Source organism: Triturus cristatus, chromosome 2_1 (assembly GCF_964204655.1).
Source record: "Triturus cristatus chromosome 2_1, aTriCri1.1, whole genome shotgun sequence".
NCBI lineage: Eukaryota > Metazoa > Chordata > Amphibia > Caudata > Salamandridae > Triturus > Triturus cristatus.
The window spans coordinates 665078621-665102527 of NC_140581.1; the positions used below are offsets into that span (position 1 = coordinate 665078621).

Consider the following 23907-nt stretch of genomic DNA (forward strand, 5'->3'; position numbering starts at 1 on the left):
CGACTAACATCAGCACTGTAATATTTGCCTGTCCCTGGAAAACAGAGAAGCTGATTGCAACACCTGCTGCTCCTTTCACTCCAAGAAAACCTGTTGAGACCTTTGCAAACGTTGGCTCGAGGTGTTGCGGAGGAGCATAGAGGACACTCCTGATCTTTTTAGTCATGACGACATTCAGGAGAAAGAATGCCACCCTCAACCTTCTGTTGCGGAGGAAGAGGTGTTCTTGATGGACGGAAGTTCCGGATCCAACTTAGAGGTCTAGCTGGAGATGAAGGAAGTAACGCCTGCCTAGCAGTCTGCGATTACGGTGTCCCTTGCCCCGCAACACTGTGTCGATCAGCCAAAAAGACATTCAGCTCCTTTGGAGTATCATACAGAAGCCCTTGGTCCACCACTGCCTTCTGGCCATGGTCTGCACCGAGCAACTGTTTCGGACACCCCTCCTTCTGGCTCTGCACCGAAAAGGCATCGAAAGAGAAAACCTTCAGAATCAGCACTTTGGTCTCGGAAAGCCAGCCAGTGCCTACCGACCCTTGTTGCCCAACCGAACGACAGTGCTAGAATCAAAACCTTCAAAGCAGACAGCGAAGCCTGATTTTGGTAGAGCAGTGGAGGCAATACTTCTTGGACTCCAAGAGCAACTGGATCATAAACAAAAACAGATTCACATCCAGCCTCATACTGATCGTATCCATGCCAATTCTTCGCCATTGTTTCCTCCACTACCCAAAAGATAGACAAGGCCACCAGTCCTTTACCTCTTGAGTCACTCACACCACCTCCACCAGCTTCACCCTCTCCACCAGATTCTACAGGAGACCCACTGGATATTTCACCTCAGGGGTCTCCACATTCTGATACAGCTGGGCATGGTCGGGGGCAGGACACTTTAGTACACCACCCCATATTGACCCCTGGGATTCCTATAATATAAATCCACCAGGGGACACAGATCCAGATCTATATCCTGCCCAACCTTCCCCTCCTGAAGACTCAATATCTTATTAGGAGCTTGCAGGGAAAGCTGCTTCAATCCATCAAGTGGAACTCTATAAAGAGCCCTTCGAAGATCATTTTCTCTTTGAGACCGTTTCCTCCACTCAGGGCTACACAATATCTCCCAATCTAAAGGGCATGCTTAGGCATACGGACAACATCTTTAAAGACCCTATTAGGGCTAGGGTTACAACATCCAGGCTAGACCAGAAGTATAAGGCCGCCCCATCTGATCCCATTTACATACGGGGCCAACTTCCACCAGACACCCTGGTCATCCCCACTGCCTGTAAATGAGCAAACTCACAAGTCAGCAGAGATGCCCCGCAGCCTGATAAAGAAAGCAAACGCATAGGTGTGGCGGGAAATAGGGTTGCAGCACAATCTGCCAAACATTGGCATATCGCCGAACCTCTGGGCTAGATATGATCGTGCTCACTGGGAATAGATAGAAGACCTTCTCCAATACCTCCAAGATGAGCACAAGAAACGGGGCCAAGAACTTGTCTCTGAAGGCAAGCTTCTATCCAACACCTCCATCGGCTGTGCTTGGGACTCAACTGACACTGCAGCTAGGGGTATTAATACTAGCATCTTAATACGAAGGCATGCATGGCTCCGCATTTCTAGTTTCAAACCAGAGGTTTAACAGAATGTGCACAACATGCCATTTGATAAAGAACATCTGTTTGGTCCTCAGGTGTACCTAACAGTAGAAGAAAAAAAAAAAAATCATGGAGACTGGAAAAGCAAAGTAGACTCTCCAAGCACCTACTCCCCATGGCTCCTTTCACCGCCCCAACTTTTGTTGAGGTTTCAAAGCAACCTCTTCTGACAGCTTCACCTCATAGCAGCGCAATCAGGGTAATTTCTGAGGGTCTTACAGAGGTAACAATTCCAAAGGCAAGACTGCTCACCCACGCTAAACAACACCCACCACCAAACAATGACTTCCCTCTCCTACCTCCTAGCCACATAACACAGTTTGGAGGTCGATTACAACTTTTCTGTGGGTGTTGGATATTATCCAACATGACTATTGTCTTGAGCTCATTACCACACCTCACAACATTCCACCTCACGATCACAGAATGTCAATGGAACTTCACACTGCTCAAACAGGAGGTCCAAGCTCTTCTCCTCAAAGAAGCTATGGAGCTTGTCCCTATATGTTACCAGGGTTCAGGAGTGTACTCTCTATGCTTCTTAATTCCCAAAACGGACTGCTCTTTACTGTCAAATCTAGATCTCAGGTCCCTAAACAAATAAATCCATCCAGAACACTTCCACATGGTAGTCCTCCAAGATATTATCCCACTTCTCCAAAAGGTCGACTTTATAGCTACACTAGACCTAAAGGATACCTATTTTCATATTCCAATACTCCCAGCACCTCGCAGATATCTCAGGTTTGTGGTGGGGGGAAGACATTATTAGTTTAGAGTCCTTCCTTTTGGGATAATTACCGCACCTCAGGTGTTTACCAAGTGCTTTGCTGTGGTAGCAGCACACCTACGCAAATACAAAGTTCACTTACTTCCATATCTGGGCGATTGGCTTATCAAAGCCAACACTCACCAGCAGTGTCAACACCACACTCTGGTAACAATAGATCTGCTTCATAGCTTTGGGTTCACCAGCAATTTCCCCAAGTCTCACCTTCAACCCCTACAGTTTCAGCGTTATTTAGGGGCTGTTCTAAACACACAAGCAGGCCTAGCCTATCCAAATACTGCAAGAATCCAGTTTTTCTAAGCGTTAATACCCCAATTTCAACCAAATCACCAACTCACAATCAGAACAGCCATGCGTGTCTTAGATATGATGGCCTCCTGCATTGCCATAGTGCCTCTTGCACGACTACCCATGCAAATGTTGCAGCAATACCTTCCTCAACGGTGGTCTCAGTCACGGGGTCATTGGGAAAATCTAGTGTTGATAGGCCGCCACACTTATCACCTTCTGTAGTTGTGGAACACCAGCAACCTATTACAGAGGTGGTTTTTCCTTGACCCTGTTCCCCACATCACTGTCACAACAGACGCATCACTCACGGTATGTGGTGCATACTTACAGGATCTCACAATCCAGGGTCTTTGGAAGACCAAACACCGGGGTTTCCACATCAGCTACCTAGAGCTTCAAGCTGTTCATCCAGCATTGAAAGCGTTCATACCTCACCTGATTAGCAAGTTGTCTTAGTCCTGATGGACACTATGTATTACCCATAGAAACGGAGGGGTTGGCATGTTTTCCACAATTATATCACCTATCTCAAACCATTTGGCTCTGGTCTGTCCATCTCAACATTCATCTGTTAGTGGAGTACCTTCCGGGAACAGACAATGATTTGCCAACCTCAGCAGGCTGCAGCAACAAGTCCACAATTGGGAACTTCACCCACAAGTTCTTCTCCGATACTTAAACAGATGGAGATTCCCTCAAATAGATCTGTTTGCAATTGCGAACAATGCCAAATGCCCAAACATGGCCTCAAGGTTCCCACACCCACAATCCAGCGGCAGCGCACTGTGGATGAATTGGTCAGGGACATTTACCTAAGCTTTTCCTCCTCTCCTTCCATTTCTGGTTCGGAAGCTCAGAAAAAACATCTCTCGTGCTAATACTAGTAGCTCCCACATTGGTGCAACAGCTCTGGTGAACATTACTGGACCTCTTTGTAGTTCCACACGAGAAGCTCCCCAACAGGGCGACCTTATCACTCAAAATCATGGAGAAATCGGGTATCTGGATCCCAAGTCTCTCAACCTGGACATCTGCCTCCTGAGGTCATAGAATTCAGATGCTTCAATGCCCCACCTGAATGTCTGTCCATTCTTAAAGAAGCCTGTAGACCTGCCATTTGAGCATGCTAAAACACTCAAAACAAATTGATCCTTTTAATTCAACAGTTCAGAACATGATCTTTTACTTGCTTCATTTTCAAATCTCTGCTCTAGCATTCTCTTTCATATGGTTACTTCTCGCTCCAATAGCTGCCTAGCTGCAAATAGGCATCATGTTTCTTTTTTTCAAAATACCAGTCATTAAAACATTCAAGGAAGGTCTTAAAAGAGTAATCGCACCACAGGTTCCACCTCCTACCGCCTGGAATCGTAACATTGTTCTTACATGACTCATGGGCCCTTCATCTGAGCCCCTGCATACCTCCCCCCTTCAATTTCTATCATGCAAGGTGGCATTTTTAATTACCTCACTCAGACAACCCCAAATTTCTGTCAAAGGTCATCTCTCATTTCCACCTCAATCAATCAAATTAAGATACTGCTTTTTTGCCCTCAAACAGCCTCAGTTGCGGAGAGGGCTGTCATACATTAGATGTCAAAAGAGCCCTCATGTACTACATTGATAGGAGAACGACTTTTAGAAACACTAAACAACTATTTATTGCTTTCTCACCACCTTATAAAGGAAAGACTAAATCTAAATCGGGTATTGCCAGATGGATTGTTAAGTGTATTGAAACATGTTACACTAAAGCCCAAAAAACTCTACATACACTTTCTAGAGCACACTACTCAGAAGAAAGGAGCACCCATGGCTTTCATAGGAGGCATTCTAATAGCTAACATATGTAAATCAGCTACATGGACTACATCATTCACTTTCACCAAACATTATTGAGTGGATTTTCTAGTATGCCAACAAGCTAATGCCGGTCAGGCAGTGCTAAGTACACCTTTACAAACAACAGCAACACCCCCAGGTTAGACACAGATTCTGAGGAGGACTGCTTTACAGTCTATGCAAAGCATGTGTATCTACACCCACAAATGCCTCGAATGATATATGTTACCTACCCTGTAAGCATCTGTTCGAGGCATGCATTGCGGTAGATTCACATGCACCTACCCTCTTCCCCAGACACCTGTGGCCATTGCAGTTTCTTTTCTCTTTTTATATATGGTTATCTCTTTACTTACCATTTACTTTTACACTCCAATCTCACTTGCCTGTAGAAAAACAATTTAACAAAGGAGTCAACAACCATGCGCATTATCACCAAGAGGAGGAGTCACTCTGCCTCATGACTCAATGGACTTCTTCGACGAAAAACAATTTGCACACATCTGAAACTTATCACTAGATGGCAGACTTATGCAAAGCTTGTGAATCTACAGCACTACGTGCCACAAACAGATGATTACAGGGTAAGTAACACATTCCTTCCACTACAACATTTTGGCTTCCGCCTTCCTCAGGTGGCACAAGATGGTTTGCTCAGTGGCTGCACAGCTAACACTGGTTTTTCAAAAAGCATTATGAGCAAAGATTCCATTTAGAATGTTTAATCAATGCAGTCCTGAGATCTCTCGAGATATGCAGTCATCAGGTGTTATTGTCAGTGATGTTAATTCCATTTGGATGCAGTGATTTTAAATGGTACACCAATAAGTTTTTTCTGGAATCAAATAGTTTTTTCCTTTAAGACTTGTTGCACAGGGAAAATATTCAAATCTAATAATAAATGAACCACAAGGTTAAAATGATTGGCTATAGGCTGGTCAAGTTTCTTATTAATTATTGCCGATTTGTAGTCCCTGAAGCGTGTACGGAGGTCAAGCAATGATTCACATAAATAATGCGTGTTGAGCGACATGTAAGATGCTGTCTTGTTCCACAGGTCCCTCTCGTAACAAAACTAGTTACTGATGATGTTTATGAAAGGTATTCACGTGATACACCTTTTAAAGTCACAGCAGGGGTTCTTTTCCAAAGCTGTAAAAAACAATATATAGACCAAACAGTGAATGACCTCCATACACTGTACGAAGCATACTTCATTCTATCATCAGCTGACATCAATTATTGGTAGGCCGATGGCTTGATCAGAGTGGCAGTAACTACCCATGTCAAAATAAGTGCCACTTGGGTTGACTCCTATCACCCAACATTCTAGGACCCTGTTGGTGAACAGCATGCTTACATTAAGTACAGCACATACTGTGTCAGACAGAATGGTAAAATCAGGAACAGGTTGTCACATGTGCACACCACTTCAGGCTCTCACCTCACCTCACCTCACTGAAGCCCAGGAGAGATTACTGTGCATACCGTTGCAGTGCTGAGTTGGTCAAGCTAGAATGGCAGACTCACTAGGGGCTGTTTCCAGCAATTGAACTCTTACGCTGAGCACCAGTGACTTTCTAAATGCAGTTGTCGGTGCAGTGCATAGAGACAGGTCACCCTCAGCATAACACAGCAACACACCAATTACTATGCTGAAAATTGACAGGCAGCAATATCCTGCCATTTGTTACCAGGATACTAAGGGTTATACCCAACCATGAAACCCAGAACTGAAATTCTTCACGAAAAATATCTGATCTTAACTTATTTTTGTTATTACTACTACATAGAATCTTTACCCTGTTGCAAACTTTTTCTGCAGAACCAATATACATGTTTGGAACATACTAGACACAAGTCATCAACTATCATCCGCACACAAAGTTACTCTTCAATAAAAAGATTTGTTACGTGTTCAATACCTCTACACACCTATTTGGCAATAGAAGCACATGCGGTTTGTAAACACTTACACCCATTAGCGGGACACAGGCTGTACAAAATTAGGTAGAAAAGTAATATGGTAGCTAGCTGCAACTATAAAACAAACTAACACACTCATTGTATGATTTCATCAGTGATGTCATTGTAGATGTCATCAGTAATGTCATAAATAATGTCACAGAACGTATACAAGCCAATTTTATTCAATCTATTTAATGAATAAGACCACATTGCAGCACCAAAACATAGGCGTGCTGCTAAGGTCGAAAACTACGTTGATTGGAAGTTTAAAAAAAAGAAAAATTATAGCAACCTGATGAAAGACAACTAAACATGGCTGAAAGCAATGGTTGCTCCTTTAAGGTACCAGAAGTATCCATATCCCATTATGTCTTAACAGGTAGTTGTTCACAGACTTAGGGCCTGATTACAAGTTTGGCCAGGGCCTGATTACAAGTTTGGCAGATGGCATACTCCATCACAAACATGACAGATATCCTGTCCACGTATTACAAGTTCCATAGGATATAATAGAATTGTAATATGGCGAACTGGATATCAATCCGTTTGTGACTGAGTAACCCTGTCCGCCAAACTCGTAATTAGAACTTAGTTGGATTGAATCGACCAAATATGTACTTGCTGTTCAAATGGAGAGATATAGTGGTTAAAGAGGATGGGGTGGTTTTGACTTAATTTAGAATTTGTATGGTGCAACATTAAGTTACTGGTCAGTAATAGTTCTGCATAATAGAATCATCATTTATAGTCAACGATTAGAATAATTCCCCGGTGTGTGCACGGACCTTGGAACACTCCGTTTTAATATACTTGTAAAAATAATTAGACACAGTGTGCATTTGAAGGCATAAGCCAAGCACACATTTTCCAAAATTTTGCCAGACTCCAGAAGGACTATTACAAGACTGTGTTGTAGCATCTGAGTTGCAAGAAGACCTAAAACCTGTCTACAGTGGAGGGAAAACTGCAGCCTGATAGGCTTATGTTGAAAACTGTGAAAATATACTTCAGTCTCTTTAAAACTCCAGGGGGTCTCCCCTGCCAATGGTCATTGTTCCAGCAGGGCCTCTCAGTTCTTTTTTCCAGTGTGTGGCAGAAGGATTTGAGAACACGGGAGGTTTGACACCTCATTTTTTACCTCAGTGAATTTTCCTCGGAAATTGGCACTTTTCACTTTCACTCGATGTATTTTACTTCTTTCTGTTGATTAAAGTTATTTTTCCTGGATTTGACAGTTATGTTCTGTTAGACATGTCAAGCCTTTTGTCATGTGCACCTCCTGTGGGAGGGAGGAAGATGCCACAGACCTTCACAAGGTGTGTGTGGTGTCTCTTCTGACTACCTGTACAGTCAAGGACTGTGAGTGTTGTCAAAAAATGCCCAGAAGGACATTGAAGGACTGAGGAGGCTTAGAGTGCAAGAGAAGTTAGAAGACATGAGAGCTGAAAAGGGAAGTAGAAAGAAGGGTAAAAAGCAGACCAGTCCTTCAGCAAGCCAGCCTCAGGAAGGGAGCCAGGAAGACTCCCACAGAGGGTGATCTAAGAAAAAGTCAAAGGAGAGAGACAGACATCATAACCCAATTCTCAATGTAAAGCTATATTGATGTACAAGGTAGCACAGTTGTAGACTTTGACCCTGATGTGCCCAAAGCCAAAAGCTCAATCAATCACAGGCTTGTAAAGCGAGACTACTCAACCGTTAGGGTCTCATGGGGCTTGAGAAAAGGGGGAGAAGCTGCAGGTACTTCGAGATGCTGTGGTTCAGCTGAAGAGCCAGGTCTTGATGTCCTTTCTGAATTGAGACAGTGAAGGTTACTGCCTGAGGTGGAGAGGCGGGTGTTCCAGGTCTTTGCTGCCAGGTAGGAAAAGGATCTTCCTCCGGCTGTGGTCTTGCGGGGACGTGGGACGGTAGCCAGCGCCAGTTGGGCGGAGTGGAGGTCTCTGGTGGGTACGTGTAATCGGAGGCGGTGATGAGGTACGCAGGTCTTGCGTCTTGTAGGGCTTTGTAGGCATGTGTGAGAAGCTGGCTTAGTGCCAATATCAACACCATAGAAGACCATCCAAGTCTCCTTCGTTGGGATATTCCAGGACAACAGCAGCCCACCCTCTCTTGCTGTCAATGCTGAAGAGACCCTATATCATGTTGACACATATTTCATTGATTTTGAAGAGATCAACATAGTCAGTGTAACCCTCACCAACAATATCTAGGCACACCAATACCTTCGCCAATAATTAATTCCTTCCCTCAAATATCAAAGCTGTATTCGCCATCACATCCCATCTTGACATCACCTAATGTGACTTTGAGGTTCTCAAAGTAATGAGTCTCACCCGATACCAAGGAAAAGACTCATACTTACATCTGAAGAATGCCTTTCAAGACAAAGTGTTGCTCCTGAGATGCCATTGCGTCCTAGATTCTCTCCTGGGGAACCGAGGCCACTTCCAGTGCATCCTTTAACACCCATTATTTCTCCTGAAGGCTGATACAGTTGCATCCTCTGTATCTGCCTACACCATCACTTATGGTCTCTAGTCCTACTTCCATGTCACCTCCTAAAAATGTGTCTAGATTTCCATGAAGGTCATTGATAAAACTATCTACCCAAGCATCGTCTCGGGTAAAGCAACTTCTCTACATACCTGTGAAGGATGTAGAAGGCACATGATTCACTTTCATCTTACCCCTGACATCTCCAGTGGCATCCTCTTCCAATGCATCATGAATGGATGTAATTACCACATTTCATGATGTATTTGCGAGGGTTGCTTCAAGATTCAACATTCCCCAAGAAAATCTGTAATACTGGAAACTCTCCAAGCAAGGGCAACACCAAGATATCTATTCCCCTTAGGAACTGGTCCTGATTTGAAATTGCAGAGGGTAAGGTTCTTACGGTAAAGGCAGCAACACCACGCCTGCTCAAAAAGTACAGACACCCCGTCAACAAGACACTGAATTCTTGAAGTCTGAATCAATCAATCAATCATTTGTAAAGCGCACTACATACCCGCGAGGGTCTCAAGGGGCTGTGGGGGGGGCCCCACTACTGACCGAACAGCCAGGTCTTCAGCATCCTCCTGAAGGTCAGCAGGTCTTGGGTCTGTCGTAGGCTCAGTGGGAGGGTGTTCCATGTTTTGGCAGTGAGGTGGGAGAAGGATCTCTGGCAGGTGGTTGTTCTTCAGATGCGCGGGACGGTGGCGAGTGAGAGGTCGGCGTAGCGTAGCTGGTCTTTGGGGATGTAGAAGGAGAGCCGTCTGTTGAGGTAGGCTGGGCCGGTCTTGTGGAGTGCCTTGTGTGCGTGGATGAGGAGCTTGAAGGATATCCTCTTGCTGACGGGGAGCCAGTGCAGGTCCCTCAGGTGGGGGGTGATGTGGCTGTGGTGTGGTACGTCGAGGATCAGCTGTGCTGAGGCATTTTCGATGCGTTGTATTCGTTTGATGAGCTTGGTCGGGGCTCCAGCGTAGAGGGCGCTTCCGTAGTCGAGTCTGCTGCTGAAGAGGGCCTGGGTGACTGTCTTTCTTGTATCTGTCGGGATCCATCTGTAGATCTTGCGGAGCATGCGGAGGGTGTTGAAGCAGGAGAAGGAGACGGCATTGACCTGCTTGGTCATTGAGAGCATTGAGTCGAGGATGATTCCAGGTTGCGTGCGTGGTCGGTGGGTGTCGGGGCTGCTCCTAGTGCCGTTGGCCACCAGGAGTCATCCCAGGCTGAAGGGTTGGAGCTGAGGATGAGGACCTCCGTCTTGTCTGAGTTCAGCTTCAGATGGCTGGTTTTCATCCAGTCGGCGACGGCCTTCATTCCTTCGTGGAGGCTGGCTTTGGCGGTTCCTTTGTAACGACGCGTCAGACAGAGCCATGCACCAGCTCCGGAGAATACAGCCATACTTGAGACAGAAGAGTAAGTGCACAGGTGCTACTGGCAGGGAGGGATGCAGAAGAGCAGCTACACAAAGTATGCCAGTGTGCCTGCCCCCCCCCCTCCGTCCCTCTTCACCCAGAGTGATACCACCGGGAGATCTGGGAAGGCATAAAATAGTTGACTGATTACCTACCTATGCCCAGGCGACAGTACTATGAAGAGATGTGTTATACTTAGTATGCTTTCTAATGTATTGGTATTGTAGAGTTATGTTATGTTTCACAGCAGATTGTTCCTGAGCGTCTCAGTTGTTTTCTGGCCATCTGGGAGGATTCCGCTCCTGTCTCCCCAATCGAAATAGACTAGACATGTCTTACCACCAAAACCCGGTGTCCAGCTTCATTTACCACAAGATGCTGAAAACAGGCTACTTGAGCAAAGTGATTAGTGCAGCAGGAGATTCAACTGAACTTGCTGCAATGAAATATTGCCAATAGCTGTTCCTAACAAGTTATTCTTTGCATAAGTTGACTACTTTCAAATGATACACTAAGCTGACGATGACTTTCTTTCTCTGGATCCGGGTTATTTGGGGAGAATACTGAAGAAGACATTCTAAAAATGAAATATGAGGTGGTGTCTCTGAAGGCTTTGGGACTAGTGGAAAGGAAATAGTGTTTTAAACATTAGTATAAAAGCAAGAGGTCGTACGTACAGAGGATTTTAATCCCCTCCAAGGCTCACCAGTACCAGCAGGAGAGATCAAAGCACAAATGTACGCATACTAGACCTTCCAATTCTGGGCGACAACATTCCTCTGGCAGTAGGCAGTTTGCAATCTAATAGTCTCCCTTCATTTGTTAGTCCAGTGGGGGGAGCAGTATTGGAAGATCTGAAAGAGTGTGGATTAATCACAAGAGACAAATGGGTACTAAATATTGGTAATTATGCATACTTTACATGTTCCAAGGCCAAACCAAGACCAGTTTCTCCAAAAACAACATACAGGCATCTAATTCCATCTTGTGGAACGAAATGCCAGTGTTACTAAAAGAATGTGCAGTAGTGACTCCACCTCGGCAACAAGTTATGGAGTTTACTGAAAGTACTTGCTGATTCAAAAGAAAGGTCTGAAACTGTAATACAGACTAATACTAAGTATAGAATTCACCAGTGAATCGAACAAGAAAACTTTTGGATGCTGTCCCTGCATCAAATCTGTCTGTATTTGAAACAGAATGATTGGTTGTGTGCAGTAGACCTGCGAGGTGCTGAATTCACACATTCCTATAGCAAAGCATCAAAGGAAGTGCCTAAGATTTGTGGTAGGGCAATCACATCTCCAGTACTCACTTCCACTATTCGGCATCAAATCAACTTAAAGCACATTTTTCAAATGCATGGTAGTAGTAGCGGTGTATGTACAAACGCTAGGAGTTTTCATTTGTCCTTGCCTGGACGAATGGCTTATCAAAGCACACAGCTGATCAAAGGTGAAACCAGACTTCAAGATAACACCCACGTTACTACACAGACTAGGTCTACAAATCACCCTCCAAAAGCCAGTCTCAAAACCCGTCCAGTATCTATCCTATCTGAGGTGACGATCTACATTATGGAGGGCAGAGAATATCCTTCAAAGGAGAGAATAATCTATCCATAATAAGTGCTATCTTTTATGGAACAGCAGCATTTTGACTGCTTAGCAGATTTCCTCCCTTACAGAGTGCCAAAGCCAAATTCAGTGACCAATGCCTTTTGATCAGTTGGTCAAGGATATTGCTATACTTACGCTGATCCCATTCATTCGGACCAAACTGCTGAGACTGCACAAGATTCAGGCAAAAATGATTCTCATAGCTCCAGACTGGCAGAGACAGTGGCGGTGTACATTTCTGGTTCAGCTGTCCATCAGGCCACACAAAGTTGCCGTACAAGTTGAGTCTTCAAACCAGACTCCAGGGGAAGGTCCTGCAGCTGAACTTAACATTGCTGAATTTGACAGCAGCTCCTGAAGCCAGACAGTATTGACATCTTGACTAACCGCACCATTCTTAAAAATATTAAAAGAAGCGAAACATCCGTCAACAAGAACATGCTATGCCATGAAATAGAAATGTTTTTGTACATGGTGCCAAATTAATGTGTATATTCCAATACTAAGCCAAGAAAACATTATCATACCATGTCTTTTACAATTGCAAAAAGAACCGTTGATGGACGGACTGCTGCACAATTTCAAACATTCACCCCCAGTACAGAGATCTGGGCTTAAATCAATTGTTTTTATGCTTACCATGCCATTCCAGTTTGGGTCCAGCCACAAGCAAATCTGTCTCAATCCTGTGCCCCATGGGAACAGTCGAGCCAGAACTGCCATGCCAGATCCTCCCTGGACTGGGAACAAGCATCCTGGGACTGGTTTCGGGTTATCACCCCTCATCAGCCAGGCTACCTTGACTCCATTGGCATGGAGAGCACTGGACCCACGTCTAGGCATACTTGTCCCACTTAGGGTGACATATGCAAAAAGAGCAATTGATGGACAGAGTGCTCAACAGTTGTCAAACATTGACCCCCGTACAGAGATCTGGGCCTAAATCCATCATTTTTGTGCTCACTATGCCATTCCAGTTTGGACCCAGCCACATGCAAATCAGTTTTGACCCTGCTCCCCATGGGAACAGTCTAGCCCTGACAGTCTGGGGGTGACTGATCCCTTTGGGAGCAGGGTCAAGACATATTTGCATATGGCTGGGTCCAAAGTGGGGTGGTGTGGTGAGCAAAAAAAGAATGATTAAACCCATATTTGTGACTGGGGCGAATGTTTGATTTGTTCAGCATTCCGTCCATCATCTGTTCTTTTTGCTTATGTCTTTTACAGTTGGCATTATCAAAATTGCCATTTCCTTCCATAAAAGTTAATCTTCCTGCAATAACAGTATACAAATAATCTCCTAATCAAGTAAGCAAGTGTCCTTTTTCAAGATACCAGTGATAAAGGATTTTTATTTTTTTAAAGGCCTAAAGAACATGTTCCTTCCAATGAAAATAAAATTCCTTCATGAGACCTCAACTTAATTTTATCAAAATTAATGGGCCCGTCATTTGAGCCTATTCAGTAGGCTACACAGCAGTATACCTGCTTTTTTTAATGCTATAACATTTGCTCAAATAGTGATTGAGATGCGATCTCTTTCTGCTGTAGAATTGGAGAATCTTGCAAATAGGATAGTTATAAGATCGCAGTGTTCTTTTCTTTTGAAGGTAGTATCGGAATTTCACATTAATCAGGCTATCACATAACCCACCTTTTTTCTTAGTCCTTCCACTCCAGTCACTGCATTTATCAGATGTAAGAAAAGTTTTTGTTTCTACCTGGATAAAACAAGCTTAGTAAGAAAATCCAAGCAATTATTTGTTAATTATGAACGTATCCAACAGGATCTAGCTGCTTCCAAATAATCAATCTCTAGGTGTATTGTGGCATGTATTTTGTTATGCTACCAGTTAGCAGACAAACATCTCCCAGGAAGCCCAACAGCCCATTCCACAAGGTGCAACAAACCACCACAGCATGGCTCAATAATCTCCCAAAGGCGGATATCTGCACAGACTATGCGGAGACCAGTACACACATTCACCAAGCGCAATTGCTTAGATTTAACATGCAGGCTGACTCTAAAGTGGGTCAAGCCGACTAGATTCAGAAATTAGCTTCCTACTCTATTCTTACCATTATGACTATTAATTAAGATCCTACGATGCACAAGAAAAAATTGCTTATTTGCACTCCTAGTTCTGCATTGTAGGAATCTTCATTAACATCATGGGCCACTGATTTGCCTTCCCGGCTGTTTTTTGGGGGGAAAACAGCTATAACATTGTCAGTGCAAAAATGAACTGATACTGGGAAGCAACTGCCTGTAAATGCATCGTGGGTAGGAGAAGCTCATGCAACCTTAAGGAGACAGGAGTCTATTTTCTACAGTTTAAGTGTAAGCTTAAGGCTTCAAATTTCCCTCAATTTTAGACTGACTTCAAGCCTTTTTGCACCTCAACTGCTGCAATGCAGTTTTGAAATAGTCTTTTTAGATTTTCACAGTCTATATTTCAGAAAAATATCTCCTGGCACAGGCCCCAAAGGGTTTTTGTCTCCATATGGATAAATGCACCCCAAGTGTTTACCTACAGGGACAAATGCATTAAAATGAATTGTTCTGGGGTCCAGTCACACAGCACGGCATTATTCTAATGTTTATGACTTGAATACAGATTTTTGCAATGCAGAAATCTGACTACAGTTGAGTAACCATTGCTTTCCTAATTGTAGGATTTTCAATGGCAGTCATCAAAGCAGAGTGGAACAGCAAGATAATTCTAAAAGACCTGGGGTGTCCAAATTTAAACAGCAAAACAATTGTTGAAGCCTGATGCATAGGAATAATCTTACCCAAAAATGTCTTCAAGGCAGCCTGACCAACTACAGAGTTTACTGTAGACAATAATACTTGGTGAATGTACGACTAGACTTCCCTGTAGATCCTGTTTATAAGTTTAACACTAGGACATTATTCAACCAAGCAGCTGTAGGTGCTTTTCCTTGTAGAGCGTGCTCAATATTTACAAGGCAGAGAGGTTTGTAGGCCAGTTGAAAGCATAATGAAATACATGAAACTATCCATTTGGAAAGTAATTGCTTAGGCATAGTTTAAACGGTACGAAGTGACCTGGAGTTGGGAAAGAACTGTTTAGATTTGACCAAATTCTTAAGTGAAACTTTAGAACTCTCCTAACATTTCAGGACTGTAGAGATCTGTCTGCTAGACAGGAAGGATTATTTATGAAAACAGGTAAGGCGATGGACTTTTTAATAAATCCAAGATTACTTTTCGGTAAGAAAGTTGGAAATGCTCTATTTTTGACCCTGTTGGAGTGTAAGACTTTAAAAGTCCTACCCTCTCATACAGCCAGAACTGTGCTTGCTCTACAGACTCATGTAATGGCCACTAGAAAATCTGCCTTCCTTGAGAGATACTGCAATAATGTGAAGCCATTAATTTAGATGAAACCAAGTTGAGCTTCCTTGGTGTAGAAGGAAAAGAAGGCTGTCGTTGAGGAGGGTATTTTTCCTTCAATCCTTCTGAAAAGTCTTTGATGACAGGGATTGGGAAGACAGATGTTTGAAAAGGACCTTTTCTGTAAGCCATCATGTGGTCCAGGTGCATCTTAATGGCAGCAAATTGCAGCTTTGAGCATGTCAAATGAGGCGGACATGGAATGAGGACATGATCTTCTAGAGGACTGATTCATAGTTATAAGCTGACACCATAAATAAGCCTTTTCCACTGTAAATCATAATGCCTCCTTAGGCATCTACCAAGGCTTCTTATAACAGTGTTCAAGATTTAAAAGAGAAGAACCTGAACGTTAATTAGACTCCTGTTTAACCCAAATTTTCATCCGACATACCAATGACTTTAGCATCACTCAAATGAATCAAGTCCAGTTCAGAATGGATAACAAAACTGCAGTCTGAAATACCCAAGAGCCCTTTTGATAAATTGATAAACCATGATTAACAGTTTTTGACAAATTTGCCCCCAAACATTTGCACCTTACCTCTCTTCACAAATGATTTTGTATTTTAAACTTTCACTGTCACCTCTACACAAGGATTACTCCTCCGTTGGGCATTATAATATTATGATTGCAGTATTAGATTTTGTTGTGGAAAAAACAGTTTTGACATTACAATGATTTTTCAATAATGAGTCTGGGAATTTAATTCTCAAATAAGTAAAGAAGCTCACTTTTTTGATTCAAGCATAACACAAATATTTTTTCTGAATGCTTCCCTCGACCTACTTCCATTTATTTAGACTTACTAGTGTTAAAATTCAGCTTCTTCTCCATAGCGTGTTGGTCAAATTCAGTTAAGGATAGTTGCAAGGCATTACCAGTCTTAGCTATTGTAACTCCATCCTCCACAAATAGTAAGACTGGAATTTATTCATTTAATATTTTTCCGGCAAATTTGGCTATTTTTCAGTTATTACTGAGCATGACAAGTATATATACGGGATAAATCAACCCCCCCCCTCAAATCCTTTCCATCTCCCTCTTTTTCCAACTTTTACAGACAGTATTTCCATCATTAGGTAGTTCACAACTCCTTTTTTGGCTTCCAGTTTTCTCGGGACTGGAATGCCATGGAACATTTGTACACTCACACAAACGAACACATTTGTAGGTATTCACAACTTTTTTTTCTGACCTTTCCCCCCTTTAAACGGTAAGATATTTTGTGCTGTTAACACGTTTGTAAATGGGATTTACAAAAAATAATAGGAGTACTTCTGCTAACCAGTGACTGTTGTAGATTCCAGAAATGTGCTATTGGACTTTTGTGGACTTACACAAATACCACCCTGTGTGACCCAATTAAAAGTATGTCTATGGGTCTGCCATTGCAGCCCTGCATGAGCAGTCTGTCTGCTTGAAAGTGACTCACCATGTGCTGCAGAGCCACCCCACTGCCTTAAAGTAAGTAAGTCACTCTTAAGGTTGTCCTCCAAAGCCCAGTAGGTAGACTGCATTATATTAAAGGTGTGGATATATATGTTTATACATATATCTCTACAGTAACCCTTTAAAGCAAGGTTTTACTGTAAGTGACTGACAGTCCATAAAGTAACATGGGCTGGCTACTGAGAAAAATCAAGATAGCCCGTTCCATTATGGAACTGAGTGTTCGATGTCTGTACGTGGCAAAAGCTTGTAGCTCACAGCAAGATTGATTCCAGTGGACGCCAGAAGCCGAAGCAGACTCCCTTGAATTGGTGGAACCAGTCCCCTACAAGCTGCAGTAAAATCGACATGCTGCTTGACAAGAAATGAGACCCGCTGGGCCTGTCAAGAGTGAGCCCAAAGAGCAGTGGTGTCCTTCAAACACGGATTGGTAACTAAGGTTTCACCAAGTTTCAAGCTGCTACTCTACACCTGTCGACCTCCATCTGCCGAAGTAACCATGGACTACATTTGCTACAGTCAATGCTTGGTGATCGGCAGTCGGGTGATCGACCCCCTTGAACGACATCTACGGCCCGAGAGCGCCTCACAGCGACCGAAGTGGGCAACAGCCCCGCTGGTGTGTCACTGCATCTTGAAAGTGGAGCCATTGAGTGTGTGATAATGCATCTGGCGCGACCTGCCCGGTCATTGACAGCTGCCATCTACCTTTGCACCCAGAGCCGTCAAGCAAGGTAGAATAAATCCAGCTGTTGAACCCGGGTCCTAGGACCCCAAAGGCCTCTACTGTCTGTGGGTAGAGTGGAACTCCATCTCCAAGTGTGATTTTGTTAAGTGCTGCATGTTTGACAGCTCCCGCAGATCCTGTTCAGTACCAAAGACAGCCAAATCACCTCTGCACCTGGCCTCTTTGGGCAAGGTAATGAAGCAACAACTGTTGGAACTAGGTCTAGGGACAGTCATAACTGTATCCACAAGAGGGTTTGTTTGAACTCACCTTGCAAGTGACCGAGTGTCACTTGTTTTCCCCCATTCATTTCAATTAGACCACCTTAACAACTTAAAGTGCATATATTTTTGAACTCTTTAAAAATATACAACTCCAGTTGTATGTATGTTACAAAGTTTGTTTTGGTGTCTATATGTATATAAAAATAAGCTCTATTTATTTTTATAAATTGGTGTTGGATTTCTTTCAAGTCGTCTCAGTTATGTATGCCCCATCATGGTACTGTAAAATGCTTTAAGCATGGTCCCCCAGTAATACCCGACTGCTCTTTACCAAACCACCAGGACTGAGCTAAGGATTATTGTCGTTGAATCCAAGGATCATCTTTGTGTACTGTGGTAATATTACATGGTAAGGCGGTTCTCGGTATTGTTACTATGCTTCACAACCCCCATTATAACTAACTAATGCTAAGGTTTATTTTGTAAAGGGCTGCGATGATTCTAGATCAGTACAGAAAGAAGTCAAAACTCTACCGCACGAAGGTTATCCTTGCTCCGCTTGGAGATGATTTTCGTTATACTGAGAGCTCAGAATGGGACCAGCAGTTTCAGAATTATCAGAGACTTTTTGATTACATGAACTCCCACCCCGAGCTACATGTGAAGGTATGTGTCAATTATAACTTATTTATCTAAAAACCTTGAACTTTGGTGACTGTGGTTCTGTGATATGTGTTTTTAATGTCTACTCATTTCAAATGCTGTTTTCTAATTGGGTTTAGTGTATTTATGTGTTGTTGTACACTTTCATTGAATATCGTCGGTGTACTTCATAAGAATTAAGATAGATTTATATACCAAGGTTGCACTGGAAAATACAACCGTGAAAGAGTGATAAGCTTTGTTTATGTAGCATGTAAATTATAAGACACTCATTGAACTTGCTGTCATTACTTAACCAGGAGTTATATCCCCCCCAAATATTTGGTAGTTTCACTTAAGTTACACGTCGAGTAATCACTATACTTTTTACACGAATAAAGGAATATAAAAATAACAAATGCACAGTCCCAACTAATCAAGTGCCACTAGTGACCTTTTACTGTTTTTCCTGTGCTCTCGTCCACCAGCTTAACGAAAATAAGTTTTCCAGGGCAGATCTTAAGCTGACCAATATGTTTTGTAGGGCAACTGTTTCCAGAAATGCAAACCCACCTCCAAGTTTTGATAGTTTGGTTGCCATAGTCTTCCAAACATTTTAGACCTTAGGAAAGGACCAATTCAAATGTGTTCTCCAACATTTGTGGGAGAAGATGAGATGCATTCTGCACAATCTGGAGACGATGTGATATTGATTTTTTTATTGTATGTCACTGTTCTTGACACAAAAGATATGTCTCTGATCTTGACACAAGAGACGTCAGTAATCATGTTCTCCAACAACCATAGGCCAGTCAGTCATGAATTGACAATTTATAGTTGTGTTAAGTTTTGAAGTATTCATTATCCGAAATTTTCACATGCCTACCAACAATTCCTCTTTTGCATTTGTGCATGTAATGTACCCACCCTTTTGTACTGCACCCCTAACAAGAGGGTGAATGTTGCGTGTCTGGTTTCAGTGAACTGATACTGAACATTGGCAATGAGATCCGCATTATGCATTTGAAATGCAAACAGGGCAAATGTTATACATTACAAACAAGTTGTACCTGCTACTGAGTTTCTTCAGATCACAAGATCTATAATGTTCATTGTTAAGAATGGAATTGAGGACATGTCCATGGTCACTATGAGTTCAGTTTCAACCCTTTCCCTTGATTGCATGCCATTAGATGTTTGCTAGCTTGGATGGAAGGAGTTTACTATCAGTGCCTGGTACAGCTCAGCCCTTTTATTTCCCTACTTGTTTTTAGGATTGCCAGTATCAGTCATTCTGTTTTATGTGTTCATGTTAACTTGGAAAAGCAGATATTCAGATGAGTGGTGTATCATGTAAAATGAGTAAACAGCAATGTTGGCATGGTATTCATTGTTCTATCATTTGTTATGGCTGGTGTGAATGTTTGCAGTATATTTCACCTCCAAAGTGCAACCTTGATCTTAGCTGCAACTATGGGCAAGCATAACTCTTAAGGGTTGGATAGAAGGTTAAAATAAAACAAATTATGGATAGAATGCTTGAATTGTTCTCCGTGACGGTAGTTCTCCAGGCTCTATTCCTGTCCGTGGTATTTTTTCACTCGCTATACTATTCCACTACACAAAGGGATCAACTATGTGCAAGTCCATTTTTCCCCACCCTACTCTGTACAGTTCACCCCAAACTGCTTGGCAGTGTCAGCCTACAAAAGACCCCAAACAACCCCAGACTTTATTAGCCTTTTAGAGCCATATCCATAAGATGCAGCTTGAATCATATGAAACAACAAGCTGAAGTGCGAACATTTGTGCATACCCTTCCCACGTACTCACAGAAATCAACAAAAAGTGGTACTCGAAGCTGTAGGAGTGCCAGAAGGTGTAAAGGGGGACTATTCATATGATTTGAGTCCATACAAATCGTACTCAACACTCACCTGATCCTCAGATTTGAGATTGGAGGTGAATGCATTGTCCAAAATCATGGAGGTGAAGTCCGCTGATGAAGAACAGGATCGCATTCTTGATGCAATGAAGTACAAAAATGATGACAGTTTTGGACTAGCACAAAATTGTATGTTTCTTGTCATGCCTCTGGAAACCGTAAACAGAGGAATCTGTCCAAAGAGAGTCATAAAGTGCTTCAATTAATGGGATGTTTGGCTGGACTGCTCTGGCTAAATTGAGAGTAACCTTGAGACACAGAGAGTACTCGAGTATTTCTTTTTTTCCAGAACTTTCAAATGTTTAGATGGATGTTCTGATGTAGTGGATCTTTCATAGATTCACATGCTTGATTCATCCCCATCGTCGTAGTGGGAGTTCCCCGGTATCCTTATAAAAGCAGTAGATATTAATATCATAGGCTATAGTAATAACCAATCAGATGACAGCACCCTGGAGAACAAGAGAGGCTAAGTTCCTCAGATTTTCTACTGCATGTTGTGTGACAGGGAGTCTCCCTGAGCTCTGCTCAGTTTTTTCTTCAAAATTACAAGATATCTTCTTGAAAAGGTCAGTTTCGTCAAAGAAAGGTCTCTTCAGGCCGTTGGAACATGCAGTAAGACTAGGCTGCATGCTGTAGACCCCAATTATAACTGTATTAACTGTCTCTACCCCCAGCATAAAGTAAAGGACTACAAGATTTGTAGAACTTCTCAATCAAACCCATTAAAGACAGAGAGGGTAGGTTGTTGATGTGGCTGCAGAGACTGAAAAATAAGTCTGATGTCGTATCTGATGATGAGGGAATCTCTGCCTCACATATCTCTCTGGAAAGATTTAACAGGAGAGAGAGGTCCCAAAAATATCCTGAGGGTCCTAGTAAGAAGGCTTCCAAAAAGTCCCATCATGAAGCAGCAGGTCCCTCACAAAAAGGAAAGCATTCATTTCCTACTGAGGAGAAAAGCCATCTGACCTGTAAGCATGAGAAACCCTCTTCAGAGCCATCTGTAAAGATTACAGTCTATAAAAACCTGTGTTGTCGACAACACAATACTCTGGGTCCCCGTTGACGCAGAAATCCCCGTCGGGGCATGTTTACCTCTGCATAGTCGTCAAAGATCTCGCCATCGAAAAAACAATCGTCGACAAAGGTATCTGCTGCGCCATCGATGGAAGCTCCACTGACGACGCTTTCAGCAACATCTAAGGTACCATCACTGCTGACGACTTTCTTGTCCACGATGTCTTCACAGTCAACAAACGCCTTCCTTGTTGGCGTCTAAATCCTCGTCGATGACGATGACCACCTCTTTGTCGAGTACGACCGCAACGACGACGACAGCTCCTGCATCGTCAGCATTGGCGACTATAATTTCGTCTTCAGTTCCTATTATGTCCTCATCGACGACACAGACACCACTGCAGTCGACGAAGTTGACGACGCTGTATGCTACTCCTGGCCTCAAGTGACAGTCGACGTTACAACTAACACGATTATATCTATCAATGATGTTCATGTTGACGACACCGTCAACGAGGTGACAAGGCAAAACCAATCCTTCATTGGTTTTGCCTTGGCCACCTTCAACTTTTGTGGAGGAGTCTGATGAAGATAACATGTTTGGCCCTGCTCACAGTCCCTCTAAGCTTCATGTTGAATTTCAGGACGATGATGAAGACGACTATGAGGGTTTCTATCAACAGGACTTTTACATGCAACATGCAAAAATGCAATACATGAAGTATGTTCGATAACCCATGGTCCACCTTACTGTGGCATTAGTCCAAAAATCGCAAGACATGTTGCAGCACTATCGTACTCGTTTTCCTTCATTGAGTGCACCTCCGCCTCCATTGACATCTCCGCCATGCATGTCTGAGCCTTCGCCTAGGACATCGCCTTTGACAGATAGTGTTTTACCTTCACAAACGGCATGATATCAATGATGATGGGGAGATAGAAGAAGGAGAACCTCAAGGTACAAGACCAATGGGCAATGAGTGGGAAGAATACGTTATCTCAACACCTGCTTCCTTGTCTCCTCAGACAGCAAATTCTCAGCTGGAGGACATTGGTGGCTTCCACGAATTGACGGAAAGGACAGCTTCTCACTTTCAATTATCAATGACTGTCAAGCAGTCTGACAGCTGTCTTTGTGACTTTAAAGATTTATCTCGGAAGACTGATAAAAGAATGTAAGGCTCCTGATGATGCGCCAGTGTGTATGGGAGGGCACCCATAACCAGACTCCGTAAACACACACGCTGCACAACGGAGGTCAAGGAATCCTTCAGTGCCTATCACCGCACCAACTGACAAAAAAGGGAGGTGTCTTGATAATATTGGCAAAAGGTTTACCACCACCTCAGACACTACTGTGCACGCGGCTAACATGCTTGCGATATTGGGAAGATATGACCACCAAATGTGGTTCGATATCGCTCCATATGTGGACCTCCTTCCAGAGGACAAAAGACCAGAGGCAAGAAAAATTATTTTTGAAGGAGAGAGGTCTGCATCAGATATTGATGCTTCCATGGATGTGGCTTCTCTAGCCTTTCGTCAGCTCACTGGAGCGACTGTCCTTGGGCGACAAGGGTGGTTGAGAGCATCAACATTTCGCCCTGAGGTGCAAAGCAAAATACTAGATATGCCTTTTAATGGCGATGCGCTTTTTGGTAAGCATATTGATGATGCCTTTCCGACTATTAAGACAGTCACTGAGACGGCTAAGGCTTTGGGTACGCTCCAATACAGGAAGACCCCCTTTTGTGGAGTACGTGGTAGGGGAACTCATTTATTTCGCAGAGGTTACCAAAAATACCAACCTCAGACCTATACATCATTTCGCCCTTCCTACCAACATCAACAGACATATCGTGCACCACCACAGGCTGCATACTCCAGGCAACCCAGACGGAAACAACCGGTGCAGTCCTGGGATACTGTTAGAAAACAGTGACTAGGTCTCAGCGCCTGCTGCTCTCCCCACTATCATTTCAACCAGAGGAATTTGCATTTCACACTATTTCAGTCAATGGCAAAAAATTACCACAGACAGATGGGTCCTGGATATAATAAAATATAGTCATACCCTGGAGTTTGTCACAGTACCAGCTCCCCACCCACCTGAAACATCTCTACCATCCCATCTTCAGTTAATTAAGAAGGAAGCATATGCTACCAAAAGGAGCAATAGAATCTGACCAACGCTCTCAAAGGGGAATGTGTTTCTACTCCTGCTTTTTTCTTGTGAAGAAGAAATCTGGCAAATGGCGTCCCATTCTGGACCTCCGAAAGCTCAACAAATACCTGCAGGAAAAAAATCTTCCGCATGGTAACTCTCCAGGAGATATTACAGCTTTTGAACTAGTCAGATTTTCTGGCCAGCCTCGATTTACAGGATGCGTATTTCCATA

The 23907-nt window shown here is 43.2% G+C and overlaps 1 protein-coding gene across 2 annotated transcripts in view; it reads left to right on the top strand.

Moving 5' to 3' along the window:
• The window catches only part of MAN2A1 (mannosidase alpha class 2A member 1), a 1157125-nt gene that overhangs the window by 419182 nt on the left and 714036 nt on the right, over window positions 1-23907 (top strand). For both annotated transcript variants that reach the window (XM_085632583.1, XM_085632582.1), the window contains one exon: window positions 18390-18567. In XM_085632583.1, coding sequence (XP_085488709.1) covers window positions 18390-18567 — 178 coding nt within the window. The remainder of the gene's footprint in view (window positions 1-18389; window positions 18568-23907) is intronic.